This window comes from Caloenas nicobarica, chromosome 35, assembly GCF_036013445.1.
Source record: "Caloenas nicobarica isolate bCalNic1 chromosome 35, bCalNic1.hap1, whole genome shotgun sequence".
In the NCBI taxonomy this organism is placed as follows: domain Eukaryota; kingdom Metazoa; phylum Chordata; class Aves; order Columbiformes; family Columbidae; genus Caloenas; species Caloenas nicobarica.
In genome coordinates, this window is record NC_088279.1 from 483,380 (window position 1) to 494,285 (window position 10,906).

Sequence of the window (10,906 nt, forward strand, 5' to 3'; positions counted from 1 at the left end):
GGGACCCAGGAGTGCCCGAGGGACCCAGGAGTGCCCCATGCAGACGCAGCAGCTTTAATGAGCTGGGGACAAAGTGACATATGTGTCCCCAGGGCACAGACACGGGGGGGGGGCGGTGGTGGCACTTTGGGGACACCAGGGGGTGCTGGCTGAGGTTCAGTGACATCGTGGGGACACAGACTGGGGGGGCTGGTGGCACTTCGGGGATACGGTGGCACTTTGGGGACGCGGTGACAGCGGCTCAGGCCGGACACTCCGACTTCTTCTGGGCAGCCTGTGTGGACAAAGAGGGGACTGGGAAGGGGACCCAGGCGTCCGGGTGTCCCCACCCTCCCAAAAAGGAGACCCAGGCGTCCGGGTGTCCCCACCCTCCCAAAAAGGAGACCCAGGCGTCCGGGTGTCCCCACCCTCCCAAAAAGGAGACCCAGGCATCTAGGCCTCCCACAAAGGGACCCAGGAGTGCCCCAGAAGGGACTCAGGCGTCCGGGCGCCCTGACCGGTGTGACCGTGACCCCGGCGACGGCCTCGATGGCTCCGGGCAGGCGGGAAACAACATCAAGGATCTCGCTGGGGATCCGCGCGACCCCCACGGGTCCCGAGGCTGCGCCCACCAGCGTCACCCGCCGCGTCCCCAACAGCGGCTGCGCCACGGCCTCCGCCACCTGGAAAAATGGGGATTTCAGCCCAAACCCAGCTTTTTTCACCTCAAAAATGGTATTTTTCACCCCCAAAATAGTCATTTTTCACCACAAAAACAGCCCAGAATGCCCCAAAACCCGCCCTTTTCATCCCAAATTGCCCAAATTTAACCCCCATAAAGAACCCAAAATGCCCCAAAACCCCATTGGGGACCCTAAAATGCTCCAAACCCCCCAAAAAGACCCCAAACTACCCAATGGAGAGCCCCAAATTCTCCCAAAATCCCCCTTGGGGACCCCAAAATACCCCAAATTTAACCCACATAACACCCCAAATTCGCCCCAAACCTGCGGCAGCCGCTGCAGCACCATGTCGACCACGGCGGCCTCCGGGTACCGGGCAAAGGCCTCGGCCTTGGCGGCTGCCTGGGCTGCGTCGGCCTGTGAGCGCCGGGCAAGAGCGTCCGCACGGGCCGACCCCGTCACCTGGGGGGGGGACATGGGGACGGGTCACACAGCACCCCCCGACCCTGGTTTGGGGACACACGGGGCCCCCAGAACCCCAAAATGTGGGTTCCCGGCCGCCTGGGTTCTCTGTTATTCCCCCGCCGCGGCGTAGTCGGCACCTCCAGACACAATGGGGACATTGGGAACACGGGGACATGGAGGACATGGGGACACGGGGATAGGCCACACGGTAACCCCTGACCCCAGTTAAGGGACACACGGGGCCCCCAGAACGCCAAAATGTGGGTCCCCAGATGCCTGGGTTGTTATTCCCCCAACATGGCGTAGTCGGCACCTCCAGATACAATGGGAACACAGGGACACAAGGACCAGGGGGACACGGGGGACATTGGGGACGTGTTATATGTCACCTGCTGACCCCATCCTGGGGACACACGGGGCCCCCAGAACTCCAAAATGTGGGGCCCCAGATGCCTGGGTTCTCTGTTATTCCCCCGCTGTGATGTAGTTGGCACCTCCAGATACAATAGGGACATTGGGGACACTAGGACATGGCGGGGACATGAAGGGACATAGAGCACATGGGGGACATGGGGACACAAGGATGGGTCACACGTCACCCCCTGACCCCGATTTGGGGACACACGGGGCCCCCAGAACCCCAAAATGTGGGTCACCGGGTCCCTCGGTTCTCTATTATTCCCCCACCATGGCGTAGTCGGCACCTCCAGATACAATGGGGACATGGGGGACACAGGGATGGGTCAGATTTCAGGGTTCTGGGGGACCCGGGTGTCCCCAAGAACCCCAAAATGTGGGTTCCCAGATACCTGGGTTCCCCACCGGCACCTACAATTCCAATGGGGACAATGGGGACATGGGGGACACAAGGGACGTGGTGGGGGGGACACGTCACATGTCACCCCCACCCCCAAGCCAGGTCACCCGGATGCCTGGGTCCCTCCTCGGACGCCTGGGTCCCCCATTCTCACCTTCATGGCTTCAGCCTCCGCCTCTGCCTCCATCATCAGCTGTGCCCTGTGGAGGGGGCGGGGCTTAGAGGGGCGTGGCTTCTGGGGGGCGGAGCCTCGGGGTGGGGCTCCCTCTTAAAGGGGCAGTTTCTATTAAAATGGTGATGGCTTCAGCGCAGTGGGGTCCACCCCATGGGGCAAAAAGCCCCTTAAAGGGGGTGGGGCTTCCCCAAGGGGAGGGGACCGCCCACTGGGGGCGTGGCTTGGGAGAAGATGGACGGGCGTCCTTTAAAAGGGCAACACTCCCCTTAAAGAAGCAGCATCAAATAGGGGCCAAAACACCTCTTTAAAGGGGCGCAGCTTTCCTTAAAGGAGCAATGGCTTCGCCCAGGGGTGGGGCCCACCTCTAGGGAGTGTGGCTTGCTGTTAAGGGGCAGGGCTCCTCTTAAACGGGCAACGCCTCCACCCAAGCTGGTGGGTGGGAACCACACCTGGGGGCGTGGGGCTGGTCGGGGAGGGGGCAGGACTTTTTGGGGAGGGGGCGGGGCTTACCGCTGGGCCTCGGCCAATCGCTCGAGCCGGTAGCGCTCGGCCTCGGCGGGTTTGCGCACCGTGGCCTCCAGCTCCCGCTCGCGCCGCCCGACCTCGTGCTCCTGCAGCTGCGCCCGCTGGGCCCGTTCCACCAGCGCCACCTGCGCCCGCTGCGCCGCGATGGCCTGTTGGGTGCGGGCAACCTGGAAACCAGCACCCAGTGAGCACCCACGGGACACACAGAACAACCACGGCACCCACAGAGCACCCATGGCACCCCCATGGAGGAGGAGGGACCCAGGCGTCCGGGGAGGGACCCAGGCGTCCGGGGGGGCGGTACCTGGAGCTGATAGGCCAGGTCAGCCTGGGCCTTGCGGGCACTGACGGCGCCGTCACACTCGGCTTGTTGGAGCTGGAAGTCGCGCTGGGCCCGGGCCGTGGCCGCCTCGCTCAGCAGCTGCGCCGACACCTGCTCCTGGCGGGCGCGGGCCTCCTGCAGGGACCGGGGGACACAGGGGACATTGGGGACATGTCATATGTCACCCGCTGACCCCATCTTAGGGACACGCAGGGCCCCCAGAACCCCAAAATGTGGGTCCCCAGACACCTGGGTTCTCTGCTATTCGCTGGCCGTGGCGTAGTCGGCATCTCCAGATACAATGGGAACATGGGGACACTGGGGACACTGAGACATGGGGGGACATGAGAACATAGAGGAATATGGGGGGACATGGGGGGACACGGGGACACAGGAGGTGACGTGAGAAACACAGTGGGGACATGGGAACCTTGGGGACAACCCGGTGACGTGGAGCAGAGGGGACCCCGGTGCCATTGGGACCTTGGTGAGGAAACAGGGGACACGGGATGGGGAAAACAAGGGGACATGGCGGGGGGACACGGAGGGGACGTGAGGACCCGGGAGGTGACGCCGGTGACAAGAGTGACACTCACGCGGATCCCGGCGTCCCTCTTGGCCTCGGCCTCCCCGACGCGGGCGTCGCGCTGGACCTGGGCCGTGCGGCCCTTCCCCAGCGAGCGCAGGTAGTCCTGGGGACATCGGGGACAGTTGGGGACAATTGGGGACACGCGGAGACAAGGACACACCCCAGTCACCACCACCCCTGGGATTTGGCCCCTTCAACTGGGGTCGTCCCGGGATAGGTGGAGTGTCCCCAAGGCCTCCGGATGATCCCCAAGGGCCTTGGGGACAGTTGGTGACAGTTGGGGACACAAGGACACCCCTGGGACTTGTCCCCTTCCCTTGGGGACATACCCAGACACATGGAGTGTCCCCAAGGGCCCTGCAGTGTCCCCAACGTCCTGATTATCCCCAATATCGCTATTGTCCCCATTGTCTCAAACGCCCTCGTTGTGCCCAATGTCCCCAAACCCCCCGGTGTCCCCACTGTCACCTGGTCATCCTGGATGTCCTTGAGCGTGTAGCTCACGACGCTGATCCCCATGTTGACCAGGTCGGACGAGGCCACGTTGAAAACCTGCTCCGAGAACTTCTGCCGGTCCTTGTAGATCTCCTGGGGGCGGGGCCAGAGGGGGCGGGGCTGGGGGCGGGGCCAGAGCCTGGGGGGGCGGGGCCACCAAGGGCCAGTTGGGGCCAATGGGCACCCTGCACATTTAGGGCCAAAGCATGGAGCCTTTGTGGGCGGGGCTTGTTCCGGGGGGCGGGGCTTCAGTGGGGTGGGGGTTCTGGGGGTGGGGCTTGTGGGGGTGGGGCCTCCAGGGGGTGGGACTCATGGGGCAGGATGATGGGGGTTGGGGCCGCCAGGGGCGGAGCTTATGGGGAGTGGGGCTTATGGGGGCGGGGCTTCCAGGGGAGGTTTCTGGAGGAGTGGGGGCTTATGGGGGCGGGGCTTTTGGGGGTGGGCGGGGCCTCCCGCACCTCCACGGTCATGTGGGCCATGATGGCGCGCTGATGCCCCTCCAGGGTCTCCAGGGCGATCTGGGCGATCTCGGCCTCCGACTTGCCCAGGAACATCTGACACGCGGCCGCCAGCATCTCCTTGTTCTGCCCCTGGATCTTCACCTGTGTCCCCCCGGCCACGCCCACACGTCACGTGATCACCCATGTACCCCCCCCGCCTCTGCAGCATTGCCCCTTTAAGAGCAAGAAGGGTGTGGCTCTGCAGCATTACTCTTTTAAGACCCTCCCGCACCCCACCCACTGCAATAACTCCTTTAGGAGCCTCTACCCCTTAAGTGGGGGCTGCGGCAACGCCCTTTTAAGAGAATGGGTGGGGTCCACACTTGACAAGACCCTTTTAAGACACCTTGGCCACCCCAGCACTACTTCAGCAAAACCTCTACAGTGTATTTTGATGTGCTGCCCCTTTAAGGGCTAGCGGGCCCCACCACAGCAAATTTTAAGGACCCTCTATAATCAACATTAGACCCCCCGCCCCGCCCCGTCCAAGACCCTTTTAAGGGAATCAGTGGGGCCCACCGCGACCTGACCCTTTTAAGGACCCGCTCCCACAGAGCATCGTGCCATCGCCCTTTTAAGGGTCCGCGGTGGGGCCCACCCCTGCGCCTCTTAAAAGGGCAACGCCGCTGTTGCCAGGGCCGGGCTGCGGGGACACGGGGGGGACACTTTGGGGGGGACAGTGACACCGGGGGTACCTGCGCGATGCCGGTGACCGAGATGGGGACCCCGTGCCGGGTATAAACCTTCTCGCTGCGCACGTTGAGCGTCAGGGTGTTCAGGGAGATCCTGGGGGCGGGTTTGGGGACACGTGTGACACTCGTGTCACCCCCCGCGTCCCCCCGCGTCCCCCCCCACGTGCCCCCTCACCGCTGGATCTGCTGCAGACACGGCACCACCAGCACCCGGCCCCCCGCCACCATCACGGGGGGGCTGCGGCAGAAACCTGCGGGGACGCGAAAGTCAGGGGGGACCCAGGCGTCCGGGGCGGACCCAGGCGTCCGGGGATGGGACCCAGGAGGCTGATGGGGGGACCCAGGCGTCCGGGGCGGACCCAGGCGTCCGGGGATGGGACCCAGGCGTCCGGGGATGGGACCCAGGAGGCTGATGGGGGGACCCAGGCGTCCGGGGCGGACCCAGGCGTCCGGGGATGTGACCCAGGAGGCTGATGGAGGGACCCAGGCGTCCGGGGATGGGACCCAGGAGGCTGATGGGGGGACCCAGGCGTCCGGGGATGGGACCCAGGAGGCTGATGGAGGGACCCAGGCGTCCGGGGATGGGACCCAGGAGGCTGATGGAGGGACCCAGGCGTCCGGGGATGGGACCCAGGAGGCTGATGGAGGGACCCAGGCGTCCGGGGACGGGACCCAGGAGGCTGATGGCGGGACCCAGGCGTGCGGGGGGGACTCACCCGACACCACCATGGCCTCGTTGGGGCCGCACGTGAAGAACATTCCGGAAGCGGCTCCGAGACCCCCGGGCCCCCGGGCTCGGTCCTCCCGCGGCGGCGCCGCCCCACCCGCCACGATCCCGTCAGCCCCCGCGGCAGCGCCGCCGCTCCGCCCCCCCGGCCTCTCCCTGTCCGCCGAGTTCTGCCTAGCGACGCGTGACGCCACGAGCTGCGCGCTCCCCCATTGGTCGCTCCGCGGAGTTGAGGGATTTTTGTTGCTATAACGTCTCCCGAGGGACGGGGCGTCCTCCCTCCGTGTCCCCTCCGACCCTGCTGTCCCCCCGTGTAGCCGCCCTACAAAGAGCCGCCTCTCAAATGGGGGCGTTTGGGCAGGCGCCCACAACAGACATGGCGGCGGCGGCTTCAGCAGCGCCCTCTGCGCTTGCGCGACATGCGGCGGGCGGGGCCGCTTTCCCTGCGCGCATGCGCACGGGGCTTGCCAGGGGCATGTAAGGGCGGGCGGGCGGAAGCGCGGCGTCGCGCCGGGGCTTTGCGCATGCGCGGCCGGAAGCAACCGCCCCTGCATAAGGAGCCGGGAAGCCCCGCTTGGGTCCCTTTTTCCTGCCCGGAGCCGCCGCCGCCGCCACGTGAGTTCGGCGGGTCGGGGGGGGCCCGGGTCGGGGGGTTTGGGGGGGTCGGGGGGGACCCCGGAGGGTTTGGGGGGGGCGCGAGGCCTTTTGGGGCCGGGGGGTTGGGGGCGGGGGGGCGCCGAGGCGGGAATCGGGGGTTCAGGCCTACGGGGGGCCCTGATTTGGGGGAGTGAAGATGGGAGGGGGCATAAAGTAGGAATTGAGGGGGCTCAGGGTTGGGGGGGGTGCGTGAGGAAGGAACTGGGGCGGCCCTGGGGTGGGGTTTGGGGGTTCAGACTGGGGGGGGAGGGGCGGTCTGAGCCCCCAAACCGCAACGGGACGTTGCCCCTTTAAGGGCCGCACGGTGGGGCCCAGAGCTGCCCCTTAAAAGGGCAACGCTCGTCTCCCAGCTCTCCCAGGTTCAACTGGGAGTAGTCTTTAATCGCTTTTTGGTTTTAATTAATCACGGTTAATTAAGCCCCGCCTGATTTGAGGGTCTTAGGGGGGTCCAAGAGCCTCCTGTCCCCCCCCAGTCTCATTCCCAGTATCCCCCAGAGCCCTCCCAGTTCATACTGGGAAGGCCCTTTTAAGGCGCTTTCTCTTCACTGGGACTCAGGCTTAATTTTTTGTCCATAATTAACGTGGCTTAACTAAGGCTGCACTAATTGCGGGTCGGGGGGTTAATGGGGGGGTCCAGGCCCCTCCCCTGACCCCAGTTCCCAACTGGTTTCCCAGTATGAGCGACTGGGAAACGGCCCCGGCCGTGACCGAGACCCCCGACATCAAACTCTTCGGGAAATGGAGCACGGACGACGTTCAGATCAACGACATCTCCCTGCAGGTCGCGTTCGGGGCTGAAATCGGGGGGTTTGGGGTCACTTCTTGTCTCGGGGTTTCCCCGTAGAAAATTTGAATTTTGGGAGGGAAAGTTTGGGGGGGTTTTGGGGATTTGGGGGGGTGGGATGGGGGGAGGGTTTTGCTGGGGGTTTCCAGGGTTCGGGGGGTGGCTGGAGAACCAGGAGAAGGTTCTGGAGAACCAGGAGATGGTTGGGAAGAAGGTTCTGGAGAAGGCTGAGGTTCTGACGAACCAGGAGGACGTTTAGGAGAAGGTTGAGGAGAAGGTGGAAGTTCTGGAGAACCAGGAGGACGTTGGGGAGAGTGGACGTTCCCCAAGGCCACTTGGTGGCCCCCAAGGCCTTTGATGGTCCCCAAGGCCAGTTGGTTGGTGGATGGTCCTCAAAGGCGGGCGGTTGGTTGGTGGATCGTCCTCAAAGGCTGGTTGGTTGGTTGGTGGATCGTCCTCAAAGGCTGGTTGGTTGGTTGGTGGATCGTCCTCAAAGGCGGTTGGTTGGTTGGTGGATCGTCCTCAAAGGCGGTTGGTTGGTTGGTGGATCGTCCTCAAAGGCTGGTTGGTTGGTTGGTGGACGGTCCTCAAAGGCTGGTTGGTTGGTTGGTGGACGGTCCTCAAAGGCGGGCGGTTGGTTGGTTGGTTGGTTGGTGGACGGTCCTCAAAGGTGGGCGGTTGGTTGGTTGGTTGGTTGGTGGACGGGCCTCAAAGGCGGGCGGCTGGCTGGTTGGTTGGTGGACGGGCCTCAAAGGCGGGCGGCTGGCTGGTTGGTTGGTGGACGGGCCTCAAAGGCGGGCAGTTGGTTGGTTGGTGGATGGTCCTCAAAGGCGGGCGGCTGGTTGGTTGGTTGGTGGACGGTCCTCAAAGGCTGGCGGCTGGTTGGTTGGTTGGTGGATGGTCCTCAAAGGCTGGTTGGTTGGTGGATGGTCCTCAAAGGCGGTTGGTTGGTTGGTGGATGGTCCTCAAAGGCTGGTTGGTTGGTTGGTGGATGGTCCTCAAAGGCGGGCGGTTGGTTGGTTTGTTGGTGGATGGTCCTCAAAGGCGGGCGGTTGGTTGGTTGGTTGGTTGGTGGATGGTCCTCAAAGGCTGGGCGGTTGGTTGGTTGGTGGATGGTCCTCAAAGGCTGGTTGGTTGGTTGGTGGATGGTCCTCAAAGGCGGGCGGTTGGTTGGTTGGTTGGTTGGTGGATGGTCCTCAAAGGCTGGGCGGTTGGTTGGTTGGTTGGTGGACGGTCCTCAAAGGCGGGCGGTTGGTTGGTTGGTTGGTGGACGGTCCTCAAAGGCTGGGCGGTTGGTTGGTTGGTTGGTGGATGGTCCTCAAAGGCGGGCGGTTGGTTGACGACACGATGACATCATCACCTCCAGGACTACATTGCGGTGAAGGAGAAATACGCCAAGTACCTCCCGCACAGCGCGGGGCGCTACGCGGCCAAGCGCTTCCGCAAGGCGCAGTGTCCCATCGTGGAGCGCCTCACCAACTCCATGATGATGCACGGGCGCAACAACGGCAAGAAGCTGATGACCGTGCGCATCGTTAAGCACGCGTTCGAGATCATCCACCTGCTCACCGGGGAGGTGAGGACGGGGGGTGGGTTTGGGTGCTAGGAGTTGGGTTTTGGATGTCGGAGGGATATTTTTGGGTGTCGAGGGGCTGTTTGAGGGCTCTTGGAGGGGCATTTTTGGGTACTAAAAGCTGGGTTTGGGTGTTGGAAGGACGTTCTTGGGTGCTGGGGAGTGTTTTTGGATGTCGAGGAGGCAATTTTGAGGTGTTACGGGGGCGGTTTTGGGCTCTTTGGGGGCATTTTTGGGTGTTGGGGGGCATTATTGGGTGCTAGAACTTGTTTTTTGGGTGCTGGAGAGACTATTTTGGGCACTAGAACTTGCTTTCTGGGTGCTATGGGGCCCTTTTTTGGCCACTGGGTGTGTTTTTTTCAGCTCCTAGGAGGCACTTTTGGGTGCTGGGATCTCACTTTTGGGTCCCGTGGGGACACTTTTGGGTGCTGGGCGTATATTTTTCCCCGTGAGAAGCTTCCTAATCCCTCCCCCCGCCCCCCCAGAACCCTCTCCAGGTCCTCGTTAACGCCATCATTAACTCGGGCCCCCGCGAGGACTCCACCCGCATCGGCCGCGCCGGCACCGTTCGCCGCCAAGCCGTGGACGTGTCCCCTTTGCGCCGCGTCAACCAGGTCTGTGTCCCCCCAAAAAACGCCCCCCACCCCCTTTATCCCCTTCACCCCCAAAATCTCATTTTATTTCACCTCTCCGACCCTTTTTTTGGGGCTGTTTCAGGCCATTTGGTTACTGTGCACCGGGGCGCGCGAAGCCGCTTTCCGCAACATCAAAACCATCGCTGAGTGTTTGGCCGACGAGCTCATTAACGCTGCCAAGGTAACGAGATGGGGATGCAATTAGCACCTTTAACACTTTGCGGACGTGACTGCTCCCCCGCTAAAGTAATTCCCTCCCTTTTTTTGCTTATTTTTCCCCATTTTTTACCGCCCCCCCCAGGGTTCGTCTAACTCTTACGCCATCAAGAAGAAGGACGAGCTGGAGCGTGTGGCCAAGTCCAACCGTTAATGTCACTGGTGTCACCCCCCCGGCAATAAATGTCACTTGGTTGTGACCCCTCTGGGTGTTTTGTGGCTGGGGGGGAGGTTGGTTGGTGTTTCGGGGGGTCCTTGTCCCCCCACCATGTCCCCAAGTCTGGGGTGTCCCCCACATAGTGTCACCAAATTGGGGGCGGTGACAACACAGTCGCCCCCCATGGACAGGACACAGCGGTGACAAATGTCCCCGATTTTCAGGTAAGGGGGTGGGAGCTGAGCCCCCCAAATGTGGGGGGGGGGCAATGTGGTCAAACTGGGCCGGTGGATCCCCCAAAATATTGGGGGGGGGGGGGGAAGGGGCAGAGTCGGTGTCACCAAAGGGAATTTTTGGTACTGTGGGGTTTGGGGAGGGGGCACATGAATTTGGGGCGGTTCATCGTTTTTTTGTTATTTTGCCACCCCAATCTGGGCCGCACCCCCAGAATGGCCAATCTGGGGAGTTTGGGAGTGTTGCGGGGTTTAGACTCAGTATTAAGGCAAAGCTGGGGGGGGTTGTGGCTGGTGCAGGATGGGCTGGATCTGGGATAAGCTCAGGTGTAGAAGCAGCTTAAACCCAGGATCGATCAGATTCAGGATCGAGTTGGGTCCAGGACCAGCCTAAATCCAGGATTAACTGGATCCAAGACCAGCCAAACCTGGTTTCAAGACCAGCCTGGATCCGGGATCAACTTGGCTTCAGGATCAGCTTAAACCAAGGACCAGGCGGAGCTGGGAACAATCAGATTTAGGATAAGCCCAGATCCAGGAAGAGCCTCATCCAGGACTAAGTGGATCCAGGCCCAACTCAAATCTAGGAACAAGCTGGATCCAGGATGAACTGGACCTAAGAACAGTCAGATCCAGGATAAGCTGGATCCAAGACCAGCCTGGGAGCAGGTTTAGCTTGATC

The 10,906-nt window shown here is 62.6% G+C and overlaps 2 protein-coding genes across 2 annotated transcripts; one reads left to right on the forward strand and one right to left on the reverse strand.

The window, feature by feature from the left end:
• Positions 1-38: 38 nt before the first annotated feature.
• On the reverse strand, positions 39-6,084 carry FLOT1 (flotillin 1). Its single transcript, XM_065654805.1, has 12 exons — positions 5,959-6,084; positions 5,418-5,493; positions 5,246-5,336; positions 4,509-4,652; positions 4,024-4,143; positions 3,563-3,658; positions 2,949-3,101; positions 2,630-2,811; positions 2,099-2,144; positions 987-1,124; positions 498-662; positions 39-274 (listed from the first exon to the last, which is right to left on the reverse strand). The coding sequence occupies exons 1-12, from the start codon at positions 5,999-6,001 to the stop codon at positions 242-244; spliced, it is 1,287 nt and encodes a 428-aa protein (XP_065510877.1). The 5' UTR covers positions 6,002-6,084; the 3' UTR covers positions 39-241.
• Positions 6,085-6,496: 412 nt separating this feature from the next.
• RPS5 (ribosomal protein S5) lies at positions 6,497-10,034 on the forward strand. Its single transcript, XM_065654839.1, has 6 exons — positions 6,497-6,584; positions 7,302-7,407; positions 8,777-8,986; positions 9,469-9,597; positions 9,701-9,799; positions 9,920-10,034. The coding sequence occupies exons 2-6, from the start codon at positions 7,303-7,305 to the stop codon at positions 9,986-9,988; spliced, it is 612 nt and encodes a 203-aa protein (XP_065510911.1). The 5' UTR covers positions 6,497-6,584; position 7,302; the 3' UTR covers positions 9,989-10,034.
• Positions 10,035-10,906: the final 872 nt, after the last annotated feature.